The sequence below is a fragment of the Parastagonospora nodorum genome (assembly GCF_000146915.1).
Source record: "Parastagonospora nodorum SN15 chromosome Unknown scaffold_16, whole genome shotgun sequence".
Classification (NCBI taxonomy): domain Eukaryota; kingdom Fungi; phylum Ascomycota; class Dothideomycetes; order Pleosporales; family Phaeosphaeriaceae; genus Parastagonospora; species Parastagonospora nodorum.
Window position 1 is genome coordinate 696,873 of NW_001884564.1, and position 25,483 is coordinate 722,355.

The 25,483-nt window shown below is 51.5% G+C and overlaps 8 protein-coding genes across 8 annotated transcripts; 4 read left to right on the forward strand and 4 right to left on the reverse strand.

Moving 5' to 3' along the window:
* Positions 1-357: 357 nt before the first annotated feature.
* Positions 358-1,928, forward strand: SNOG_10274 (hypothetical protein; the record flags this gene model as incomplete). The annotated part of the gene is made up of 2 exons (XM_001800501.1): positions 358-404; positions 521-1,928. The coding sequence occupies 2 exons, from the start codon at positions 358-360 to the stop codon at positions 1,926-1,928; spliced, it is 1,455 nt and encodes a 484-aa protein (XP_001800553.1).
* A 296-nt stretch (positions 1,929-2,224) lies between these two features.
* Positions 2,225-3,498, reverse strand: SNOG_10275 (hypothetical protein; the record flags this gene model as incomplete). The annotated part of the gene is made up of 3 exons (XM_001800502.1): positions 2,225-2,316; positions 2,476-3,383; positions 3,431-3,498. 3 exons carry the CDS (start codon positions 3,496-3,498, stop codon positions 2,225-2,227), a joined length of 1,068 nt encoding a protein of 355 aa, XP_001800554.1.
* A 1,115-nt stretch (positions 3,499-4,613) lies between these two features.
* Positions 4,614-7,079, forward strand: SNOG_10276 (hypothetical protein; the record flags this gene model as incomplete). Its single annotated transcript, XM_001800503.1, has 1 exon — positions 4,614-7,079. One exon carries the CDS (start codon positions 4,614-4,616, stop codon positions 7,077-7,079), a length of 2,466 nt encoding a protein of 821 aa, XP_001800555.1.
* Positions 7,080-7,333: 254 nt separating this feature from the next.
* On the reverse strand, positions 7,334-7,987 carry SNOG_10277 (hypothetical protein; the record flags this gene model as incomplete). The annotated part of the gene is made up of 2 exons (XM_001800504.1): positions 7,334-7,679; positions 7,735-7,987. 2 exons carry the CDS (start codon positions 7,985-7,987, stop codon positions 7,552-7,554), a joined length of 381 nt encoding a protein of 126 aa, XP_001800556.1. The 3' UTR covers positions 7,334-7,551.
* A 2,246-nt stretch (positions 7,988-10,233) lies between these two features.
* SNOG_10278 (hypothetical protein) lies at positions 10,234-12,121 on the reverse strand (the record flags this gene model as incomplete). Its single annotated transcript, XM_001800505.1, has 3 exons — positions 10,234-10,495; positions 10,547-11,970; positions 12,008-12,121. The coding sequence occupies 3 exons, from the start codon at positions 12,119-12,121 to the stop codon at positions 10,234-10,236; spliced, it is 1,800 nt and encodes a 599-aa protein (XP_001800557.1).
* A 310-nt stretch (positions 12,122-12,431) lies between these two features.
* SNOG_10279 (hypothetical protein) lies at positions 12,432-14,795 on the forward strand. Its single transcript, XM_001800506.1, has 3 exons — positions 12,432-12,713; positions 12,789-13,299; positions 13,351-14,795. Exons 2-3 carry the CDS (start codon positions 12,811-12,813, stop codon positions 14,275-14,277), a joined length of 1,416 nt encoding a protein of 471 aa, XP_001800558.1. The 5' UTR covers positions 12,432-12,713; positions 12,789-12,810; the 3' UTR covers positions 14,278-14,795.
* A 439-nt stretch (positions 14,796-15,234) lies between these two features.
* SNOG_10280 (hypothetical protein) lies at positions 15,235-16,542 on the forward strand (the record flags this gene model as incomplete). The annotated part of the gene is made up of 4 exons (XM_001800507.1): positions 15,235-15,249; positions 15,306-15,401; positions 15,451-16,222; positions 16,277-16,542. 4 exons carry the CDS (start codon positions 15,235-15,237, stop codon positions 16,540-16,542), a joined length of 1,149 nt encoding a protein of 382 aa, XP_001800559.1.
* A 3,459-nt stretch (positions 16,543-20,001) lies between these two features.
* Positions 20,002-25,438, reverse strand: SNOG_10281 (hypothetical protein; the record flags this gene model as incomplete). Its single annotated transcript, XM_001800508.1, has 2 exons — positions 20,002-20,514; positions 20,567-25,438. 2 exons carry the CDS (start codon positions 25,436-25,438, stop codon positions 20,002-20,004), a joined length of 5,385 nt encoding a protein of 1,794 aa, XP_001800560.1.
* Between the last annotated feature and the right edge of the window lie 45 nt (positions 25,439-25,483).

Here is a 25,483-nt window from a genome sequence, read left to right on the forward strand (position 1 = left end):
TGTGTAGCACGTGTAAAGCCTTCCAACAGCCCTCGATACGTCTTGATCCGGCATACTGGAGCTTTGCGGTTCGAAGTACCTTTAGGATTCCTAATCAGCCGGTTGTGCAGCATGATGGGGTTAGGTGGCAGAAGATGTATCGGCGGTTGCTGACGCAGAGTCGGGTTTTTACTTGGGTATGCGAAGTCTACTGCGACTTTAATGCAGAAATTAAGTGTGGTTTAGGGCAACAACTCGCACAGTCGGCTTGGGCACAGCTACGATGAGCGAGTGCTCGACTCACCTATGATGCCAAGAATCATTAGACCTGGTAGAGGAAGAATGAGAATCAGTACTCATTGCGCGTTCCCTACAGAGATGGACAACACGCGAGACCTGGGAGTCATTGCCGACATGCAATGCGGGTAAGACGAGTCCGCCCATCTATTTGAGGCTCTACTAACGTAATTAGTGGATGGTCGACCACCCTCCTCACAGCCCGGGGCACATTACACACCGTAGGCGTCCTCGATGGGGGCAGAGTCTTCGCTGCTATCGAGCGATTACGACCGCTGGGTTTTCCCCCAGGATTTCCATCTTCCTCAACCGATGCTCAGTACGATGAGCCCGCAATCACGATCCGCCAGTTCTCGGCCGGTCGTTCACACGTGCTCGCCCTTTCCGACAGTGGTCGGATATGGTCATGGTACCATGCAAAGAACCCGGCGTTACATATCAAGTTTGCGAATGTGGACTTGAAAGACATGACTCTGTCCGAGAATTCGTCGAACAAATCATCGTCATACGGAAAGGTGAGACAAGTTGTGGCTGGCTGGAGCCGCAGCTCGGCTTATGTCCATGGTTACGGCATCGTGGTATGGGACCCGGTTGAACGGGACCACGACGACGAGACGACAGACACAATGCTGGTCCTGGAGAACGCAGAAGTACCGAGAACGGGGTATCAGCGTGTCAAGGGAACTCGTGCCCAATCCGACGAAGAGAAAGCACTTGGTGAAGAGGTTGGAGTTGTGTTGAACTACATCATCCTTGAGCATTTTGTTTTATTTGTTACGGATTTGGGCAAAGTCTTCTGTGGCAGATTCGAAGAAAAGCATAAAGTGGACAACATACTGGAGCTCCGAGCGTTGAGCAACGACACGGGAGAGGGTGTTGATGTACAAGGATCGTTCCGCCGGTTCGCGATCTTCAAGAACAACGAAGTTATCACAAGCGACCAAGGCTACCTCGAGGCTTGCTGGAACAACCAGCGCAGCAATCCGCAAGAGAGTTTTGCGGATGGCCTGAAGAAGATTCCTGCGCTCCAGAATAGTGGTGTCATCTCCGTCGCTTTCGGTGATTACCATTATCTGGCTCTCCACTCGAATGGTGCAATCACTTCTTACGGAACCGAGCTTCAAGCCTGCGGTGCTCTAGGCTTGGGAAGTGAGCAAGATGACGAAGGGAAAGCCAGAGGTATTGTGTATGAGAGGTTCAATCACGACGGCCGCCTCCTTCCACATGCATACACTCGTGGTCGCCAAGTCTGGTTTGACAGCACCAAGAAAGAATGGATCAACTATCTAACGAAGGGTGGCAAAGATCCCGAAGAATCACAGGAGCGCTTGGATCTGTTCAGGAATTCGCACAATGTTCAAGGAGAAGTCTCCGAGTGGATCGAACAAGAGGGTAGAGCATTGGATCAGACGAATAAAGGAGATGATGAACTGGGAGCTCATTTCGCACTTCGAGTCAGTGCCGCAGGCTGGCACTCTGGTGCACTGGTATTGGTCAACGATGAGCTAGCAGATCAGGCATCTTCACGATCGTTTGAGGATCAGGCTTTCCCGCGACTGAGGCTTGCAGATGGTACCGAAATGCCGGGTACGAAGGAATTTGACGAGTGGAAAGAGGGAAGACCAGAGTGGAACTTGAACATATCGGCTTGAAAACATTTTCCAGCGTTGCCGACAACTGGTAGTACTGCCGGCTGCAGTTACTGCATACTGCTTGCTCAGCAGTAAGTCGCGGAGGGCGAACAGGTGGGTGTAGTGACAGTAGCAACGACTGGTCGGGAGCAGCAATACTGCTGCAAATTACATGGTTCTTTTAGAGGCTGGGAGAGAAGGCTTATATATATTGGAATGCTACCCCTAACGATTTCAGTAATCATGCACGATTTGACTGTACATGAACAAAATTAGAGAACTACTACACTAAAACATGATCTTAGTAGTAGTATGGCTTACCACAGTAAGTCATTCAATCCAAGGGCAATAGTAACTGTGCTGATCGAGCCAACAGTGGCAGCGCTGACATTGTCTTTCATCTTGCGGCCTATGGATTTCCTCAGGAGATTATTGATTGCACCATCCAGGATGTACGGGCATCCGAAAATAACACCTCGTCTTCTCAAAATCCCTCAATTGAACGTGTTATGATTACCTGGCAGATCAGTCAGCAAGTATGTTAACAACGGTCGTATGTATGACTTACCGTAATGATAGGTACCTCCACTATTTCCCTTCGCAGTCGGACTCCCATAAAAGGCTAAAGCGCCACGGTCATTGTCGCCAATGTGTGTCGTTCGAGACCATTCTTTACCATCTTCGGTGCCAGCATCTTTCCTCTCCTTCGCAAGCTTAATCATCCGTCTCAACTCCGCAAGCACATTCTTGTAAGTCTGATCCTCAGCACCCGAGAACTTAGTCATGCCAACATGATTTGCATCCACAGCAATTGAGTTCTCATACGCCGGTGGCGCAGCTGAATGAGGGGGCACAACGACACCAATCCTGCTGTCCACCGGCACCGTCTCATAGAAGCATCGTACTTCTATCGCCGCATCCGTGCCACGGCGCTTCGCAAGTAGCTGCTGGAAAGTGTGTTCCAGTTCTTGTAGCGTCGCATCCTGGCTCTTTAATGCGTTCACAAGATTCGCATTGTCGGAGTGCACCAGACTGACAATCTTCAATAGACATGCAGCAAAGTCCGCATGCTTCGATCCACAATGCGGCGTTCCCATGAAGATCACACCACGCGTGTCCGACGCAATGGGCGCAATATCGACTTGGTTCGAATCTTTCGACTGCAGAAGCGCTTTCTTGATAACAATACCGCCCATACTATGCGCGACGAACAGTAGCGGACGATCTTCGACCCCTTCGCGCAGGCTCGCCAGCTCGTTGCATAGCTTTTGTGCATGTTGAGTTGGATTCGCGACGGAGACGACGTCGAATGCTTTGATGGATTGTGCGGCGTAGCCCCACGTGATGATCCGGGCCGTGGGTATGTCCGTGGGAAGGAGCTGTCCGGGCCAGAAACATGACGTTTGGGTACTTCCAGTTGCTGATTTTGTCCAAGTGAGTTTGCGGTCGCCACCGAGGCCGTGGATGAAGACGATGCTATCATGGTTAGTATTGCGTTTTTTTGAACTGGGGGAGATGCTTACTCTGCTTCAGGTACGTCCGGGCCATGCAGCACCAGAGGTCCGAACGCGGTCGGGTTATTTGTTGACATGCTGCAAATCGTTAATCTTTTTTCTGGAAGCACGCAAATACTATCCACCTTAACGCAACTGCCAATTGGAAGGCTGGACTAGATGACTGTTGTGTCTCAGCTAGGCTTTCCTGATAGACCTCGCTTTTGCCTTTAACAACAGATGGGTTTCTAGTGAAGAACTTCTTCATCTCATCTTCATCCATCGAAACGGTGGTTACTACGGTATCTATACCGGAGAAATGTGCGCAAACTTTGTCGTCGACACGTATTTGCATTCGCAAACAGCATGTCATGAGTATCGCATACTCATTGCCGAAAGCACAGACGGACCTTGTTTAGCAGGGCTGCGGTTTGCGCCAATTTGCGAACTATTGTGTGACGAGACGGGTAGCTACCTTTGGCAATCTAAAAGCGGCAAGATGCAGAACCTGACCCATGTCCGAGACACTGGCTCTGGAGGGACAAACATTATGATCTCAGAGCAAGCACTGCAACACTATATCAGATGTATCGTTACAAGATGAAGAGAGCGGCTGTCACGCACACAGATCTGGCTACTTCTTTTCGTTCTCGATCACATGGACAATATGTCTACCAACTTCCATGGAGACAATACAAATGGATCAACATTGAATCAGGGGAACATCTTTGCTAATGGAAACGTACATTTCGGTAAGCATAGAATGACGCACGCGGATTGTTCTGCGCTTACTTCTCAGGCAATATCAACAACTCTCGCACGGAGAAGGATAGCGATGCAGAAGTCTATCAAAGATGCGTCAGGCGTCTTCTTCGTGCTCTACCAGATGATCCAAGCGACTATATGGACAGTCTGATCACGCGAAATGGTCGCTGGCTGAAAGGTACATGCGAATGGATCTTGAAAACCAAGCAATATATGGACTGGTTAGACGCAGACAGGCCATCGCAGCTCCTATGGATTACTGGTGATCCGGGTAAGGGCAAGACAATGCTTTCGCTTTTTCTCATCAGCCACCGCCACATGGTCGTCAGGAAGCAACCTGATCAACGCAAGCTCATACACTTCTTTTTGTGGAGCTCAAGATGGGCGAAACACGGGTATCTCCATTCTGAGGAGTCTCATTTATCAGCTACTCACAGATTCCACACCAATGTTCAAGCACATTCGCGTCGCATACTCCAAGCATGGACGCAGTCTCTTCAGCGACGATCGATTCGAGACGCTATGGAAGATCTTCGAAGCCATGGTCTCTGAAGAGAGCCTTGATACTGTGACCTGTGTTCTGGATGGCCTGGATGAGTGTATCGAGGAATCGCTCAGCCCTTTGTGGATCAAGATCCGAGGCCTCACCCTCTCGCAAAGTCAGAACTCAACCCCAAAACCAAAGGCACGCCTGAAAATCATCATCACTAGCAGGAACTATCCAGATTCGTTCGAGCACTATCTTCACTGCTTTCCGCGCGTCAAACTGGAGTCCGAATTGAACGAAGAGATCAAGAAAGACGTTGCGAAATATATCGACCACCGAATGGAGGAGCTCGCATGCGCAGAAAGGAGAAAACCAAGCTTGCATTTGCTGCGGGCAAACGTTAAGCGTAAGCTCGTGGAGGGATCTAACGGGACTTACCTCTGGGTCAATTTCGCAATCAGCTCACTCAAGAAGGAAGCCTGCCCAGAGCTTGAGGCCGCCCTTGACAAGTTCCCCCACGGGCTTGATGGCATGTATCGTCGCATGTTCCTGTCTATATTGCGCTCCAAAAGAGCTGTCGTCATCTCAATTCTTCGATGGGTCGCCACCGCATTCCGTCCTCTCACCTTAGAGGCCCTAGGCGTTGCGCTGGACTTACCCACAGCTATAGGACAAGAGCTCGATGACGCGGTTAATGATTTCGTCAATTATGCAGGCGATCTCCTACTAGTGACACCTCGAGACCCAAAATCGGCGACAAGCACAAAGATTGTTCTTCCTGTTCATGCTTCCATGACGGACTTCTTGTGGCAAATTGATAACACCTATGGCGAGCTTGCAGAATTCCGACTGGATCATTCGAATTGCCATAAAACTCTCGGAAGGAAGGCCCTTGACTATGCTATGATCGTATTCAAAGACTGCCCGGAAGTTGAGATTAGCAACCCTGATGACGCTAGCTACCATGAACCATACCGCCGATATCCTTTGTTTGAATACGCTCTGACTGCAGGGCTTCGACATCTCACAACAGCATCGAAAGATTACCCTGATCTCTCTCATCCGTTATTCGATGAAGAAAACGGTTTTCATCAACCATGGATGCGTGCGCAGTGTCTCGCAGCATCGAACCTATGGGTCTCTGGGAATATCAGCATACTGCACGTTGCAGCCCTGCTTGGACACGTCAATTTGGTGGCATACTACCTCAAAGTATTCCCTGATCGCATCGACACGCGAGACGAAAGACAGCGCACACCACTATTCTTCGCCGTGCTCAGGGAGCATGCCGAAATGGTGGCGGACTTGCTACGGCGCGGCGCTGATCCTAACAGCAAAGACTTTGTCAGCCAAACACCACTTCACATTGCATGCGCAACGGATTGTCAATCTGTAGTCGTCAGTTTGCTGGAAAGAGGCGCCGACACCAACGCATACAGCATGGCTAAAGACTCTGTCTGGGGCAGCCTGGAAGCAGGAAGCTTACTCGACGATGACCGCACCCAAGGTGAGGATGACTCTCTTCGTAACAATAAAGCCCATACTACAGGAACCGCAATCCATTTCGCAGCAGAGTACAACCAGTACCAATACATCAATCTTTTGATCAAGTATGGATCTAAAGTCAGCGCTGTTGATGGTCGCGGTCAGACTGCCCTGCATCGAGTGGTAAGGATTGAGCCGCATCACACGGAGTCTACCAAAGCCCTTCTTGATGCGGGAATAGATATTCTGGCGAAAGACGACCGAGGACGAACGGCATTTCACATAGCCGCGACTTCATGTGACAACGATGATACTGATCACGACGACTCAATGGCACTTATGCTCGATGCCAAGTTCCCTGTTGATGAACCAACGTCTTCCAAAGAACTGTCCTTGGATGGAATCACCGCTCTGCAGATCGCGTGCGGAGCAGGTTTGCATGCATCTGTCAAGAATCTGTTAAAGCGTGGAGCCAACGCAAATCATCAAGACAAACAAGGTCGGACGCCACTCCATCATTTAGCTGGGCTGGTACAAGACATCAGCGGCATATTCGCCCCATCGATCGCTTCAACGCTGTTGAGAAGTATGAGCACTTCAGGCATACTTGCCACCGACTCAAAGCGACAAACTGCCCTTGACGTAGCACGGGCAACATGGGCAAAGTTCGAGACCGAATACAATGAGTCAGAAGGAGGAGATAAGCTTAGAAGAAAGTTTCGTCAGTCGTGGCTCGCAGGATCGCCAAGTCAGAAACAATCAGTTCACAGCGTGATCAAGAGTTATGTCGCTCTGATCACGTCGGTTCTGCCGGAGGCAGCTGAGGACAACCTCCCTTCGTTTATAGGAATCGCCAGCCCTTCGGAGGAAGATACACGATTCTGCGAACTTTTGCGCAAGCAAAGGCAGGAATATCGCGCGATGCAAGCGCAAGGACTTTAACGCTGATGGGGACCACATGGCCTATGCAACATCATGTCAAGCACACTCATATCTTTATGCAAATGAGATCAATACACAGAATATGTGATCAGATAGTTTGGTGATGGAGTCCATTGTAGCAATACCATTATCCAATCTAGATCATTGAGAAGCTTGTGTACGCTAACTCTTCGATCACAGATAGCTCACGCAAGTGCTCAAGGCGTTTTGCGTATACAAACTTTCACAGCGCAGCACCCGAAGGGTATGAATTCACAGCAGTCTTGATGAAGTATGATATTTCCATCTTGCGATTCAAGACATCATACCACAGTATCTAAATCCAAACTCATCTCAAAACCGTACAACAAGTGATCCACCACACTACCTCTAACCAGAGTCAATCGGAGTGTTGGACCCAACATTGACTAGCTACAGGCTTCCAAAAACCCACTGTCTCCCCTCCCATCGCCTCCTAATTCAACCCTAAGATCTAAGCACAAGTCCCCACCGCCCTCGCACTATGAATCAACAACCCCGGCCCGAAAGTTCCACACCTCCCCGTAGCATCATAGTTGATGAAATTCACACTCGTGCAATCAAAGTCCGAGTACACCAGCACTGTCCCCGTTTAATCAGCGTCTATAATCCCCATTTCAATCAATCAAACACTTACGAGTACAACCCTTGGGCAGCGTCTTCAGAATCGTGTCATCAATCAGCCCCGAATCAGTGTTTCCGCTGAGAATCGGCGCGATGCCGAAGCACGAGCCGTCGGCGGGCACGAAGGCGGTGGTGATGGGACGGCCTTGGTTGCAGCCGGTGCCGGTGTAGATGTTGAGGGGGATGGAGTCTACGCGCTTGGAGAGGGCGGCGGCGTTGATGCCAGTGGCGGCGAGGAGGATGGAGGTGAGGGTAGAGAAGTGCATGTTGATAGTTGAGGTGGGAAGAAGATGGAAGATGGAAGGTTGTTGTTTTGTTTGGAGAGATGGCAGGGGATGCTTGAGAATGGATAAGGTTTGAGATGGGGGATTGGCGGGGACTTTATACTTTGAGGACTTCTGCGGGAAGAGCTAGACTTTCAGTACATCTGTGTTGGTCTGGTGATGGATGTTGGGAAACTTGGTTGCTGACACGAAGGACGCACACTCACACGGACGTCTGGGTGGTGATGCTAGTATGGAATACCTTCCGCCTGGATCCTCAACGTCAGCGATACGAAAAGCTGACGCCTGATGGTGTTGGTGATGGCCCTAAGTGTGGGATATGGAAGCGTTTAGCCATGTCGTGCCGTAGTTTGAGGCTGGGCGCGCTTGTTCAATGCATTGCTGGTAATGAATGGCTTGATCACTGCTCTTCACCCAGTTCAGATTCTGTTCTCAGCATCAGTCCAGACTTGAGATACATGCAACCGAGACGATTGTTCTCCGCAGGAAAGGTATAGTACAACTCGTGTCCTCGTCCCAGACTGCACATCTGGCCATGCGGTGTGGTAGATACGTCCTGCCAGCCTCTCGCACACGCTAGGGAGCTCGTACAAGTTGGTGGTACAAGAACATTCATGCAATACTTCATCGACATATAGGCATAGTTCAGCGTATTAGAAGCCTTGATCCAACTTTTGTACTCCATAAGCATGTGTGTGCAAGGGCGTGGCCAAAAATATCATCGTCCTGGTGTCGATCGTAGAAGACGTGGAATTCCTTGGAACTTCCATATTACATGCAAGGCACAGATTTATCGAGCATATGTATGTACTGGCTATATACACATGCAGTGTCGCACAATGGTTCTGGTCCTGCATGAGAATATTCGGGGGAAGTTCCCAGTTGCATCCTCGACTATTCTGCTGTGTCTAATCGTGATGTCCATTTCCAATCAAATATCAGCTATCGATACAAACTGCGTGATTAGTTGGCGATGCTGATGTGAGGGCGGGAAGAGTAAAAGTGGCGTCCTTTAGTGGGCGCATTCAGACTGCCCAGTTCTCTCCCGAACAACCACAAAGCCAGCTAATCGTCGTGCGCAGATGGTGAAGGTACATTAGTCTTGCTCAAATCCGAGGTACAGGGTTCTCTCGCATCTTGCATGGTATCGGGAAACCCTTGTGTGTCGTGTAGTTGAAGGATTGCAAGGCAGGGTTGTCGGTGTTCGTATCCCGGTCCAAACGTAGTTCGCCAACCTTCCAGATGCTGCAGGCTCGACGTCCCGTGCCGCTGACTGGGCCGTCCATGCAGCTTTAGAGCCAGCGGAAGCGGCAAGCTTCCATAGGTGCATACGTTTGTGGTGTTGGTGTGAGTAAGCTGAGCTTGGCGGTCTTTTCCGGTGAATCACTGTTGACCAGGTATCAGCAGCAACTTCGTCCGAACACGCTTTTACATTGTGTTTTATGAGGTCACCTTCGTAGTGTCACCATCCTCCAGAGGTGTACTCAGCAAAACAGAGCAGCGCTTTCTGGTGTCACCTGGAGTTTGGGTAGAGTGACATGCAGGTTCTGGAGTCCTGAAAACCCTAGCGCAATGCGGCCATGTGGACCCTAGTATTCAGCGTTGTGCACGCGGCTCAGTGGCAGGCGGATTACCTCCCTCAACATCATATTTTCCAGGCTAAATGTACCATACGGTGATTGGCTGGATGGACCCGGCATGCCGACCTGAAGCCTAATTTCGTAGTCATGCAGTTGCTCATTATGTTGAGATGTTTTCACGCGTCGACCTGAGTCTGCACAGTCCATATACGGAGCAGGCCGCTCACTGCTAGGCTGTGTTGTACACGATTTGAAGGATCCTGGCCGACGTCCTCCGTGATGGTGGGCTGACTGCGAGATGGCGAGGTACGAGCTACGAGTTAGCGTGCATGCATGTGCGTAAGCAGTCGAAGAGAAGAAGGTAGGTCGCGTAGCTTGTCATCGTAGGAAAGGAAAGCAAGACCGCGTGCCAACGCTCGGACTGTAAACATGTATCGAACAGGTCGAAAGGGACCCATGATGTCATTTTTCGAGCGCGGTGCTCAGTACTAAGAAATTGAAATAGAAAGTTGGACGAAAGCAAGGGTATCATGTACAAAAGCATAGGATATCGCAAGGGGGCCACAGCCATCGCGAAAGACGCGCGAAATGGAAAGGAGCCAGTCCTCGCCAAGCCGATAATGAATAGAATTGGGAAGACCCAGGGGTCTAGATCTCGCCCATGATCTTTGTCTGCGCAAGTTTGTGCATGCGCTGATACCCGGACGGGTTTTTTTCCGTGACTCGCACTTCCAGGCCATACTCCTCGATGCAGGCATCGAACGACTTGTTTTGGAGCCTGTTATCGCCAGGAGGTAATGGCATGTCACTTCCTCGATCTCTCAGCTCTGTCTTCAGTTCGAGTAGATTACCCCAAAGGATGAAAAGCTTCTCTTCGAGCTTGTTGCGTAGCTGCTTGTTACTTTTGAGGCTGGAGAAATGTTAGCTGATTGATTGTAACCATTTCGGGAAAGAGACGCACTCTTGGGCGTTCATATTTAGCAGGTACTGGGCAGAATCATTCCCCACAACAACGCGCAGCTTTTCTGAGACCGTGTTCGGGGGTATCTTGGCGTCCTCGAGAAGCAAGACGAAACCCCATTCCCACTTGCTCCTGCTACTGGGGTCTTGATTTCTGGCTCGCTTGTCCCAGGCAGGGTTGCTTGTGCAATGCGCGAACATCTCAAGCTCTGGCGGGAAGAAATCGACAACTCGTACGCGACTTCGATGTCTACTGTTAAGGAATGGGAATTCGAAGTCATTGTATTTGGGCGTCTGCGAGTGGAGATGAGGGTTGTGAATGATTTCGGATATTGTCGAGAGCTGCGCTTCTGGAAAGGCAGCTCGGACTGTATCAATCAGTGTGAGTTCAAAAGAACGACCAAGGTACTGACTATTCACATTGACGCCGCTGCGTTGCGCCTCCCATTCTTCGGCCTTTTCTGCCAATTCCTTCTGCTCTTGTTCCTTCTGTTGACGCTGCTTAGCTCTCTTCGCCGCTTTCTTGTTGATAGGTGCTTTGCCTGAAGGGTTCGTAGGCTCATTCTGTAGTTGTTCAAAAGCCGTTTTCTTTGTACGGGTCTTCTCATATGCGTCCCTGCGTTGCTTGATCTCTGCAATGTCTAATGGGCTGATAAGCTTGCGTATGTCAACCTGTTCTGGGCGTATCCTGTCCTCATGCAGCGCACCCTCCAATTTGTTGGCCGGCGACATTTTCGTCCGCAGGTTTTTGAGGAAAACATAGTCGCCAACTGCCAAGTGCTCACGCGCAAAGACCGCATTATTACCGTACAAAATGACGTTGAGAGTATATTGTCCGTACGGCCCTTTCCAATCCTGCTTTTGAAAACGGTAGTCTTCGTCATCAGGATCTACGTATAGATAGAGATCCTTGTTCTCGGTGTAGTCTGTCACTTTCAATTCCACAGTCTCAGAGTTGGTGTAGTAAATGTTGACAACCTGCGCCCGGACGTCCTTGAACTTGCCAAATTCTAGATCTTTCACGAGTGATAGCCTGTCTTCGGCAGTGGGTTTGAGAGTGCTCTTCACTGCGAATTGCTTGACTTGCTGTGCAGATCCTGAGGCCTGATGTTTCAGCTGTATGACGGTCATCTGCTCGTGCGGGGAGGGGCTTTTAGCGCCAAAGGTCCCAGAATCTGAATATGGCAGACTCAACGTGCCGGCCTGGTATGGCTGGCTAAGCTCCAGTCTGGGTATGGTGGCAGACGGGAAGATGAAGTATGAAGAGGCTTGTCTATTCCAGACTGCATCGACATGGCCGTTCCATGAGTTCAACTTGAAGCCGCGTAGAAGCGCAACGTCGCCGGTGCCCGTGATTTTTGGTAGTTTTTCGACTGTTGGTCTGAAGATGCGGATGGTGATGCTGGACTGGGCCTCCCATGACGTCTGAGCCGAAATCATCTTGTATAGTGAACTCTCGAACCCAGTCGGTGCCTCTTGATCTGCGTGCTTCTTTCATGCTGACTATGACCCCCAGCAGGCTGACAACGGCGCCAGGCTCCGTCGCAGCACTGATGGCCGTGATGCCGTTGGGCATCGTGACGGCCCGAAGCGGCTAGCGTGGTCTGGAGCTATGAAATGGTGCAGCCCGTGAGAGTAGGCTGGCGAGCTGCCGATTACCTAGAAAGCTGGAATTGACTCCTTGCCGTGTGATCACGACTGGTTATTCAGGGAGTATAACAAAAGACAAGCTGCTGACCGACGTGGTTGCGTGTTGCTTGGTTGCTCAGGTCGACGCGTGCGGCAGCGAGCTAAGAGAAACTAGCGCCAGACGCCTTGCCGCTTCCCTCCCTGCACCCCACGACCTAGAAAGATAAATCCCCTCTGTGCAAACAAACACCGCTGCACCTCCTCATCTGACTCTCTCCACCCGCCTGTCAACCAGAGTCGCCGCAAGCATGGCTGACAAGTACATCCCCGAGCATCGCCGCACCGCCTTCAAGGCCAAGAGCGCCTTTAAGCCGGACGAACTCCGCCGCCGCCGCGAGGAGCAGCAAGTCGAGATCCGCCGGGCAAAGCGAGAGGAAAACCTCGCAAAGCGCCGCGGTATCTCTGGTAGAGACCAGCCGGGCGCCTCGCTCGGAGCCGCGCCCGACAGCGACGATGAGGGCGGAAACATCGAGAGCCAGGTTCGCATACCCCACCATCTCGTGCCCCGTGCATGGCATTTGTTTGAGCGCCTCCAGGCTGACACGGCGTGCTAGTTGAACGAAGAGCTCCTCCCAGATGGTCAAGGGCGTCTTTTCCGAGCAGATTGATGAGCAGATCCAGGCGACGACAAAATTCCGCAAGCTCCTGTCCAAGGAGCGCAACCCGCCCATTGAGCGCGTTATCGAGACGGGCGTCGTGAGCCGGTTTGTCGAGTTCCTCCGCTCCCCGCACACGCTCGTGCAGTTTGAGGCCGCATGGGCGCTCACCAACATTGCCTCGGGCTCCGCACAACAGACACAGGTCGTCATCGAGGCCGGTGCCGTCCCTATTTTCGTCGAGTTGCTCAGCAGCCACGAGCCAGATGTCCGGGAGCAGGCCGTGTGGGCCCTGGGTAACATTGCCGGTGACAGCCCCGCATGTCGCGACTTCGTGCTGCAAGCTGGCGCACTCCGCCCGCTGCTGGCTCTCTTGGGCGACAGCCGCAAGCTGAGCATGCTCCGAAATGCCACTTGGACCCTGAGCAACTTCTGCCGTGGCAAGACCCCGCAGCCCGACTGGCAAACTGTACGTACCCAAGTCCCTCTGACGGCTTGACAGCTGCTAACATCTTGCCAGATCCAACCCGCCCTCCCCGTCCTTGCTAAGCTCGTATACTCCCTCGACGACGAGGTGCTCATCGACGCCTGCTGGGCCATCTCCTACCTCTCGGATGGCTCCAACGACAAGATCCAGGCCGTTATCGAGGCCGGCATTCCCCGCCGTCTCGTGGAGCTGCTGATGCACGCCTCCACATCCGTCCAGACTCCTGCCCTTCGATCCGTCGGCAACATTGTCACCGGTGACGATGTCCAGACCCAGGTCATCATCAACTGCGGATCGCTCCCCGCTCTGCTTTCGCTGCTGAGCTCCACTAAGGATGGTATCCGCAAGGAGGCGTGCTGGACCATCTCCAACGTGACTGCTGGCAACTCCACACAGATCCAGGCCGTCATCGACGCCAACATTATCCCGCCCCTGATCCACCTTCTCCAGAACGGCGACTTCAAGACTAGGAAAGAGGCCTGCTGGGCCATCTCAAACGCCACATCAGGTGGTCTCCAGAAGCCTGCTCAGATCCGCTACCTTGTACAGAGCGGCTGCATCAAGCCCCTTTGCGACCTGCTGGTCTGCCCCGACAACAAGATTATCCAGGTTGCTCTTGACGGTCTTGAGAACATTCTCAAGGTCGGTGATATGGACAAGGAGGCTGGTCAGGACGGAGCTGGCGGCGAGCCCATCAACCGCTACGCTCTGTTCATCGAGGAGGTTGGCGGCATGGAGAAGATCCACGAGTGCCAGAACAACGCCAACGAGGAGATCTACATGAAGGCATACAACATCATCGAGAAGTACTTCTCCGACGAGGAGGGTGATGCCGAGAACATGGGCGAGACCGGACCTCAGGTCAACCAGGAAGGTCACTTCGGCTTCGGCGCAGGCAACACCCAGCAACAGCAACAGAACTTCAACTTTGCCAACGGTGGAGACTCGATGGATATGTAAAAATCTTGCGCCAAAAAAAAAGTCCTTCCCCGCCGATTCCTCGTTGCAATGCTGCAACGGCCCCCTCCCCGCGACACAGACGCATCCGCCAAGCCTCCTGATCCGAGGAGGCAGTGTTCATTGTTTGGCTCGACATCGATTTCTGGACATACTTCCCCCATCCTGCGCAGCAAGACCCAAGCTTTCCTTCGCAATACCCCCATCAATTCCCCTTGGCTACTTTGTTTCGGCCGCCCCATTTCCACGACTCTACGCAGCATGAAAGATACACCGTCTTGTAATCCCCCAATGTTATTAACCGCATCATATCCCTGGCGTTGAGTGGTTGGCCTACTGCTTTGTGTTCTCTTTGAACAGCGGAAGTGTAGGACTGGGTCAGGTTGGGCAGGCAGTCTGCTCTGGGCGGATTAGGAGCTCAAACAGCTGGGTGCACGAGCGTCAAGAACGCGCCAAACAAACCATCTGTATCAGCCATGCCATATAGCTGAATGTATAGCCGTGCAATCGGCACATTAGAACATGCACCTGCTTATCCAATTGCTGTGACCATGATGGTGCTTCGTCAGACCAGCCATGGCGCTAGTCATGCGCGAACGTCATCCCCGAACCACCCCGCGCGACCCTGGACCATGGCGTGGGGGTATCCAATGCTTTTGTCTCCAATTTGACCACGACTTGTGCATGTAGATTGAGTCGTACCCAGCAGCGCCAAGTTGTGTTTGTTTGCTTGTTCACCTTCAAAGACATGTCTGCATTTCAGTGACACCCGTCATCATGTCTTGGACCGATGGCGCAATCCTCGCAATCACACCGCCGCCCTGACTGCAGCCAACGCACTTCTACCGTTGCCATCTTCCATAGCACCGCCTACCCGACTCTCGAATCTGCTTCCATTGCACATATAACTTGGCACGGGCGAAACCGTTGAAGAGCTTGCATAGCTTGCATATCACCAAAATGTGCAGGTTCATGGTATGCCATGCCTCGGAGCCGCACTTTACTTCGTGCTCCAGAACTAACAACCACAGGTATACAAAGGCAAGGATGAAATACTCCTTTCCGAATTGATCTTGAATCCCTCGCACTCTATTCTCACACAGTCCTTCGACTCGCGCCTCCGTCTCGTAAGCTCCAACCCACACCCCACACGCGCACGCGACTCACCAGTTACAGGACCGCCGCCGCCCACACAACGGCGATGGCTTCGGAATCGGATACTACACCTCGCCCTCCCTCGGCCCCGAGCCCTGCGTCTTCACCTCCACGATTCCAGCATGGAACTGCATCAACCTATCCCGCATCGCGTCGAAAACCACCTCATCCCTCATCTTCGCACACGTGCGCGCCACGACAGAAGGCAATCTGTCCGACTCCAACTGCCACCCGTTCTCGTTCAAGAGCCTGATGTTCATGCACAATGGCGGCATCGGCTGTTTCCGGCAGATCAAGCGGCGGCTCGCCATGAGTCTGAACGAGCAATGGTTCACGCTCGTCCAGGGCTCGACAGACAGCGAATGGGCGTTCGCTACCTTTCTCGATTGTCTGGACAAAGCGGGTATCTCCCCCAATTCCGAACCGGGAAAGGGCGGGTTCGGACATACTGTGTTGCGCAAGGCGATTCTCAAGACGATTGAGCGGATCAATGGGTTCATCAAGGAGGTGGTAGGGGATGAGGGCATGGGCAATGAGGACAGTCGGAGTCTGCTGAATTTTGCGGTTACCGATGGGGAGAGCGTGGTGTGCACGCGGTATGTCAGTTCGAAGACGGATGAGGCGGCGAGTTTGTTTTTCAGTAGTGGGACGAGTTGGAAGGAGTTGAGGTCAGACACGGCGTCGCAGTCGGGCAAGCAGAGTGAAGACGCGGATAGGGGTTACGTCATGGAGAGACGGGATAAGGGGTCCGATATCGTCCTTGTGGCTTCGGAGCCGTTGACGTTCGAGAGAGGTATGTTGCGGTGTCCATTCTTTTCACCCTTCATCACTAACTTCATGTCTTCAGACAATTGGGTCACCGTACCCACCAACAGCACTCTCACCATCTCTAAGCAAACCGTCATGATACACCCCATTGTAGATGAATTCTATAGCCCCAACCCCGCGCACGAACGCTCAGCGGGCTTCGCCCAAGCCAAAGGCCAGACGGTCACGGGGCCGGATAAAAGGGTTTTGACTGGAAAGGACGATGTGGCAGGAAGTGAGGATGAGGGCCCAATCAGGGCGGCAGACGCGGTGGACGGGGCGATTCGAAGATTGAGAGTCGAGTAGCCATATGTTGAAGAGAATGAGCACATATGATGAACAAACACGATCGAAATCCGACACGTCAATGAGACCAAATGCCACTTCTCACCGCCTTTACGATATATAACCCCTCTTATGTTCAGTTCCTCACCTGCTTCCTCACAGCACAAATCATCTTCTGTCTCGAACCCAAAACCCTCGACGATTTTAACCTATGTGAAGGTTTCTGTGCTCCGCGAAAAAGACGAGGGCCTTGGTTGTGTGACTTTTCGCCGCTTTTGCGGTATATGACCTCTCATACTTCTTTTGTTCACTCCCTTGCTCGCAATCTAAATCACTATCTGTCTTGACTCCAAAAACCACTGTGCAAAGAGACGATGTGAGATTTCCTACGCCTCTCAAAAGATCCGAGACGGTCTGCATGCATGTCTTTCTGGCTAGCAGTTTCCAACACACTTCCTATATCAAATGCTATCAAAGTACATACGACGCGTCGATATCTTCCTCCAGGCCTCCCGAGGCACCGTTGGAATCATTTTTGTAATGTGGCGAAGTCAAATCGCCGCGCTGCTCGCGAAATGCGGAGCTTCCTGGCGGCAGTGAAACCACCGGGGCTATCAAAAGAAACTTAACAGCACGCTGATGTTGGGACGAGCAATTGGTAAAGGCAATAAAGCCTAGGTCTATCCTCTTTTCTTGTGCTTGCAAGCTCACTCACCGCCTTCACGATATATAAACCCTTCCACATTCCCTTCTCTGTGCTTTCTCACAACACAAATCTTTTCCTGCTTTATAACAAAAGCCTATGACTCCGTTGCGATGTGAGGTTTCCTGTCTTTCTCAAGAAACGAACAGGGTCTTGGGCATGTTCTGCTGTGCTGCAATGCTTCAAAACAAATCGTTCTCCGATGTCCAAAAAATCAAGATGTCGAGTGGATATTCTCTGCGAGAGGCCGTGGAAAGGCTTACACACAGACATCATGGATTTATCCTGTCCAAAACGCAACTACAATTACGCCTACGTTTTCCCCCCTTCTGGCTCAATATCAAGGTCGGCTTCTAAAAAAGACCGAGGACATGTTCATGTTCGACTGAGAGATTGCGGCGCATACAAAAATACAAAATAGCAACGAACTATGTCTGAAGAATCTTGCACTGTCCTAGGGATCAGGCTATATAAAAATAACTTCCTGTCCCTTGCCAGCTGTATTTCATAAATGCACTCGTTAAGTTGTGGACTTTACAAAAACCCACTGCTTTCGATACTATGAGTCGGAGAGTTGTTGTGCGGTCTAAAACAATCAGTACCCCTATGCTGATGTCTTGTTCCTGGGATCTTGTCGAAAAGTTCGGAAACTTGTCAACGATGTGCGTCCTTCCTGGAATCTGCGTATTACAAACCTTTTCCCAAGGAGCGTGGCGCGAGACACATGCTTACCTGCTCGTTTGGAATCGATAGGTGTACTGGTTCATGGCTGAGGTTTTGTCTCCATCAAGCTTGCCCGAATGGGCTCCCGTTTTGGTTTGTTGCTAGACGCTTGACAGTCACAAGTCATGTGCGGTTTGGAAAGACTAGTATGATCAGTTGGTATATAACTATTTGGGAGCGGCTTGAAAGTTTGGCTGTTTCGATCAGTATAAATATCCCCGCTTACACTCGGCCACTTCTGTTTCTTTAATCATCTTCCATATACCTTAATCTTCAAAAGCCAGAAACCGAAATAAGAATGTGCGCTTCTTTTCGTCGGCCAGGAAATACGAACTAAAAAGCACAGCTACAGCTCCGCACGTTTCCAGCCACCAATCGATCATCTTCTCCCCAAACAAGGTTTCGCACCAAAAGCAAAATTCTGCGCAATGCAAGGTCTCTCGATTACTCCCTGAGCGATACAGTGTAATGAGAGCAGCTGAAAACGTTGCTCTTCTCGAGCAGTATAAATCTCCTCCTCCACTGCTTGTCACTCTCCTTCCCCACTCAATTTCTCACTCCTTTGATCTCCAAAGAAATAGATTCGAGCACCATATATGTGCTTCTTCTGGAAAGCCCGAAAACAAGATTTAAAACGTACCTGACAGAGCTCCATGTTTCGAACGGCCACCTGAGAGAAGAGTCTCCATATGCTTCTTCCGAGAAACCATAGACCGAACCAAAAAGCACGACAAAAGCCCCTCATGTTTCGAGTGGCCAATTCATCGCACCTCGCCTGGTACATGCATCTGCGCAGACTCAAGTCCTTTGGTCATTCCTCAATGTCCGACTAAAATCTATCTCAGACAATTGTCATGATGCTTTCTGCCAGCTTTGATCAAATATGGACCTGGGACAGACATGTTCTTTCGCTGTGTTCGCGATCGTGCTGTTTGCGCACACCACCAGTACTTCCCTGGTGCCAGAAACGCAACCACTACTGCGGCATGGCAGTCTGTGTGCTTGTGTGAAGATGGGTATATAAATCTGCTTTTTCCTGAGCTTGTTTACTCTTCAATATACAGGCTTTTGGGGCGCTACAAAAAAAAAAGACACTGTTGATCTCCTAATGTTGTATCTCTGCTCCGCCTCGAAAAAGAACAATGAACCAGCTTCGCATGCTTTTCGTTCTGCCAAACCCACTTTCCAAAAACCAATCTGCCGCTTCTATACGAGACCGCGATCTTTTCCCTGTCCAAATTTGCCGTGGTAGCGGCCCATGTCTCGCCTTTCTGGAAACACAAAAACGAACCCAAATTACATGCATGTTTGATAGACTCGGCTGCTCCACTTGCATGACCCAAAATCAGATTCTCCAATCCGATGGCTTCCAACCCCTCCACTCCTCGTGCCGTTGATTTAAATATCTCTCATGATCTCATACACTTTCTTTTCTTCAACACACATTACGAACAGTCTTTTACCAAAAGACCACACAGGATCCATGATGAACTGAGCAGCTCCTGCGTCTTCAATCACTCAAAAGAGCCCGCCTCGACCTACATGACCCTGCGGTTTCTTCTCTACACAACTGCCATCACATCACCTAAGAAGACAATGACAAGGCGCAATGCACAAAAATGAACATCCAGTCGGAGCTATGTGCTGTGTTCCTTGCAAAAGCGTGTGCAGCTCGCCCACGGGGAGAACTTTGTGTGGAGTATAAAACATATCAAAACGAAAGGGACTTGCAATCGATGGTGTCTGCTCCCTTTTGATCTCCGTGGGTTTTGGAAACTGTCGAAATTGTGGCATATCCCTTGTGATGTGGAAAGCATGCCTCGTTCATTTAAAAAAAAAAAAATTACCACACAAGAAGCTGCATGTGCGTGTTGCTGGGTCAGTCATCTGCTATGTCGCATGCGATCAGCTCCAAATGACCAGAGCTAAATGTCAGTCTTGAAGTAGTACACACAGCCAACACAAATGTTGAAGTAACGAGCAGAAAAATGCTTTTTGACCAAACTATCCCCACGTCATGAAAACGCCGTGTGATGCAAATCATCACTATCGCACTACTCCTCATCATTCTCCTTCTCCCTCGCCTCCCTCCACTGCTGCTCCAGCGCCTTCACACGCTCAACCCCCTTCCTATTCCCCTTGCTCTCTTCCCACTCGGCCCACTTCTTGAAAACGCCCATCGCCCTCTTCTTCTTGCCCACCTTACTCATCCGCTCAAACAGGTCCCTAACATTCTCCTCGGTGCCGTGGCTCAATTCCAGGCTGAGGTACACGTCCCAAACATCGCCCTTGTTGGGCCATGTAGAGACGAGGCCTTCGAAGATGGTGCGGCCGCGCTCGGCGTCGCCGTTGGCGGATTTGAATTCCAGCGCGGCGAATTTTTGGGTCAGGTGCCGGTGTTGGGTGGATGGGACGGATTGCGTGGCGCGTTGGAGGAGGGCGCGGGCGCGGGTGGGTGAGGGGGGCGAGAGGACGTCCATGAGGAATGTGGCGTAGCCGAGCCAGAAGTTGGGGTCGGGGGTGAAGGATTTGTTCTTCATCATTGACTGGTAGAGATTGTCTGCTTTCTATTGGGTTGTTAGTGTTGAGCTCAATATTGATGCTAATAAGTGAACTTACCTCGAACTTGCTTGCCGAGATGTAGATCTTGATCATACGCTCGTGAATCTCGCGCGAGTCGTTGTGCTGGCAAGCTTCTTTGAATGTGGCTTCTATCGCATCATCACTGACGAAATCATTCTCGAGATGCAGCAGCGCGGTCCAAACATCGAGCTTCTCTTTCTCCTCACGAGGGTTGATGGTCGACAGTGCACGACGAGCAATCTGGCGGGCCTTCTCGATCTCGTTCAGCTCACGCTGGAAGATCATGTAGCGCACCCACATCTCAGCGCTGTTGGGCTGTCCGAGGAGAAGTCGCTCGAAGTCGGCTACAGACTGAGGTCCGAATGCATCAAGGTCGCCTGTGCGGTCTTCCTTGATGGTCGCTTTCTTGCTCTTGCGCTTCTTCTTGGTCGCTGCACCGTCCGAGTCAGAATCATGCCCACGTTCAACCTGATCGAAATCCAGAGTCGCGCCTGTCCAGTCGAAGCCGGATGTGCTAAGGCCAGGTACTGCGGCTTTGGTGGCGTTGGTTTCTGACTCGGCCTCCGACTCCACTTCATCTGCGCCATCCTCGTCGCTTTCGGCACTCTTCACACTCCTCATGTCGACGTCTTCGTCGTCAAGTTCAATGCCGCCGTCATCTGAATCTACATCATCCGCCATGTCAACGTCAACATCCGAATCATCCTCCATATCCTCATCTTCCTCTTCTGAGCCCTTGACCTGCGAGTACTTCAAGCTGAAGTTGATCCTCCTTGCTGTTGGGTTGACGCTGACGACTTTCGCCTTGACGATGTCACCTTCTTTGTACATGTCCTTGATCTTGTCTTTGGCGACTGGTTTATCGGCCAGTTTCGAAACATGGCACAGTCCACTGACGTTGTTTGAGTTGTCAACTACCAAGAAGACGCCGAACTCTGCGACCTTTCGCACCTTGGCAGTCACGATCTGACCAGCCTTCATGTCACCGAACTCTAAGATCTCGACATAGTTGCCTTGGATGGTAGAGGTCTTCAACGTCATTTGCGCATTGCGCTGATCTTCCTTGTTCGAGATGATCTTTCCGGTGACAAGCTGGTCAACGTGAAAGGCCGATTTCCAGTCCTTGATATAGGAATCTGACAGGTTTGACACACGAACATATGTCTCCACGTGTGGGCCCAGGCGAACATAAACGCCGTTATCTGCGATCTTCTTGATGAAGCCACGTACAACCTGATGAACCTTGAGCTGCGCCTTGTCCTCAATTATGGGATCCTTGACAGGCAGAGTGGAGCTCAGAACCTTCGATGGCCTGGCAGAGAGACCAAGCTTCTTGTTTGGAATATCCACTTCGATGACGCAGACTCTGAGGACGTCGCCCTGTTTGTACTCCGACGGTTTGGCTTTGTCGTAATCATCAGCAAGACGCTCCAGGAAGATTGGCGCGGCAATGTTCTCGTTGACTTGAACAACAATCGACGCGTCATGGATCTTGGTGACGCGAGCAGGCAGCACGTAGCCTACTTTGAGGTCGGCCAGGGAGAGTGTCTTTCCAGTTACGGTTGATGCAGCAGTCAAATCCAGGCGCCCAGCGGCAATGTCCACTGCCTTGACGCGAACCTTGAGAGCAGATCCCACCGGGAAGTTCTCTTCGACAGCGGATAGTTGCTCGAGATCATCTGTAAGATCAAGGAAATCAACACGCCCGCGGACATTGGCAGACAAATTGACCCACACGTAGCGGTCAGCAATGTTATTCACAAAGGCCACATAAGACGACCCCTCCGTGACTTTGTCGAGTGACAGGACATCGCCCTCGGATTTAAGCTTCTCATTCTTTGCTGTGAGGTCGAATGTTGGGGTCTTGTTGCTCGAACGATGGGTGATTGGGAGGAAGCGATGGTTGCGAGCGTCGTGTCGGCCCAATACCTTCGCCTTGATGGTCTGGTTCATTTGGAAATGTGCTGTAGGGCGTTTCTTATCCGGGATATCGTCCCAAGAGTCAAACAGCTCGGAAACAGATATGCGACCCTGAACATTCTCAGCCAGCTCGACATTGATCTGCGTGCTTTTGATTGAACGAATGCGAACTTTGAGCTCAGTGCCAAAGTTGATTTCGTCGGTGTTCGTGATTTTCGAGTCGACAGGTGCTGTCATGGCTGTGCCGGTGGGTGCTGTTGGCGTTGGTGCAGCGGATTCATTTGTCTCGGGCTCGAGCTTCATTGAGAGCCAGAACATACCATTGGTAGGATCAACGTACGTGATCCGACAGGTCATAGACTGGTCCTTGCGCAGGCCGAAATTGGGTGCAGTGAGTATCTCTTCCGTCATCTGCGACTTGAAGACGGCGCCACTAACGCCGTTCCCAAATTCTACAAAGACCTTGTCCGGTAGTATACCACGCACAAAACCATGCACAATCTCGCCAGATGTTAATTCTTCGACATTGGTAATGAGTTTGGAGGCTTGGGCATCTTTGCGCAGACTGGGCTTGTTGGATACAGTGACGACCTTCGATCTCAAAAGCTTGTTGAGAACCACAAGATCCTCGAGAGTTCCACCGACGCGAATTTTCTTCATGGTGGAAATGTCCTTCTTTTCTGAACCATCAGTCAAATGTCCAATTCGCAGTACGCCCTTGACACCGTGACCAAGATCAAGTGTAGCTACATCGTCGGATTTTTCGAGAACGGTTCCCTTTGTAACATTGCCAGGGTTAAGGGCATTGAAAGCAGCCTCCTTGTTGGGATCTACCGCAGCTGGATCTTTGCATGACACAAGCATTTGGCGGTCTTTGGCGTTGACCGAAATGACACGCACGTTGACCACCTGTCCTTTCGTAAAGTGTCTTGTAGCGTCGTCCATGAAAGCTTCGCTCATCTCAGCTACTGGCAGCCACGCTGTAACATCGCCGTAAAAGCGGACCTTGGCGCCATTCTTTAGCACATTGACGAGTATACCGGGACCCTTTGAGCCTTCCGAAATCATCGAGTAGTCCGTCCATGGCTTCACGTCAGAATTGACCAAAGACTTCTTCAGGGTAAGCTGAATCTGGTGCCGTGCGGGCTCAGTATACAGCACGCGGGCTGTCACCGCAACTCCCTCTCGAAACTTGCGCTCAGGATGTTGTAGTTTGACATCAGCCAGGTGCATCTCAGTTACAAGACCAGTGATGCCGTCAGAAAGATGTACCAGGACTGCACTCGCGCCCTTCTTGTCGGCAATAAGCTTGTGGACCTTGCCTTTGACCACCTCTCCAGGTTTGATATCTTCAATGCGGAGGAAGGCTTGATCCAGGACCTTTTGCTCCAAAGACAGTTGGAACAATCCGTCGATGGAGTTGTAGCCAACAATTCGTGCTCGATGTGTTGAGCCGAGTTTGTACGCGCCGGCATCTTCAGACAACACGTCCACTCTGTCGTCAGACAACCGGGATATATGCGCAAAACCAAGCACGTCTCGGACACCAAGTTCGAAGAAAGCACCAAGAGCTGGCGCGACCTTCACAACCTTTGCGTTGTCGATGATGGTAGAAATGGGCATGAGGTCGAGTGCTGGCTTTCGCTCCTTTGGCTTTCCGGACATGCGGGTGGACAGTGCCACTACGTGGTCCAGTAGAGAAACACCAACTCTAGCAGGATCCGAGTCTGGGCAAGTGAACAGTATCCTGGCCTTAACCTTGGATCCGATCTTGTACTTTTGGGCCACGTCGCCACCCTTCTCCGTGGCTCCAGAATGGTAAGCGTCGGCAGTCGCGTCAGCAAGCCCGAGGATCTTTCCAGTCAACGTGCTGGCAGTGGTATCGGCAACAAGCACATCAACAGCGGTTCCCGGCAGGAACACATCGATGGTCGGGGCTTCTGTGAGGGTGTTGCCCTTGGCCAGGTTTCCTGCTTTGCTGTGGTCGGCCGAGAGCTTTACGATCCGACCATCCGAGTTCAGGCCCGTGACTAGACACATGAAGACTGCGCCTTCCTGTACCTTTGAATGTTGGATCTTTGGACCCAATTCGCCCTTGGGTAGGAAGCCCTTGATTTTTGAGTCGTCCAGTCCCAGGTCCATGACCAGACCATGGTCCTCGTTGCTTACAACAGACGCCTGTACCATGCTGTTGATAGGCATCTTTCGCTTGGACAGTCCCTTGTTTACCAGCTTCGGCTCGATTGAAAGCTCTAGCCTTTTCCTCGCCCTTGCGCTGTCGTCGGTGGTCGCGGTGACACAGGCGCGCATATATTGGCCAATTGTGAACATGTCTTCCAGGTGTACATCCTCGAAGCTCTCGTCCTCGTCTTCCGCAATATCTGCGCCATCTTCCTCCTCCTTCAAGAGCTTCTCGAGTCGCTCATTCAGCTTGTCCGAGACCGCCGTGAGGGGCACGTAGCCGACGAGGTTGTTCGGGAGGGCGAGTACGATGTCTTGGTGTGAAACGTCCGTCACTTGTCCGAGAATGATGGTACCTGGGGTAAGTTTCTTGTAGTTGAGACCCTCGACGCGCACGATTTTTTCGTCTTCGCCGTCATCCTGTCCCTTCTTGCTCTTTTTGGCGGGCCGCTTCTTCGCCTTTGGAGCAGCCGCCTCGCCGTCGTCGGAGCCCATATCGCTGAAGCCATCGTCGCCGCCGGTGCGCTTCACTCCCGACTGTTCGAAGAGGACGTCCTGGTTCGCCTTGATCTGAATTTGTTTGTGCTCGAGGGGTGTCAAGACACTTGCGCCACCCCGCGGGAAAGATTTCTCCTCATCCTTGAACACGCTCTTTGGCGCAGGAGCAATGTCAGGTTTCGACTTTGCAGGCGCAGGCTGTTCTGTCACATCGGATTTGCGTCGCTTCGCATGGCGGTCGGTCGATGCAGTCTTGTCCTTCTTGGACGGCGTGCTGCCCTGCTCGGCCTTTCGTTTTATGGCGCCCATGGTGACCTCTGGAACAGTTGTATCGAGATACTGGCGGAGAGTCGA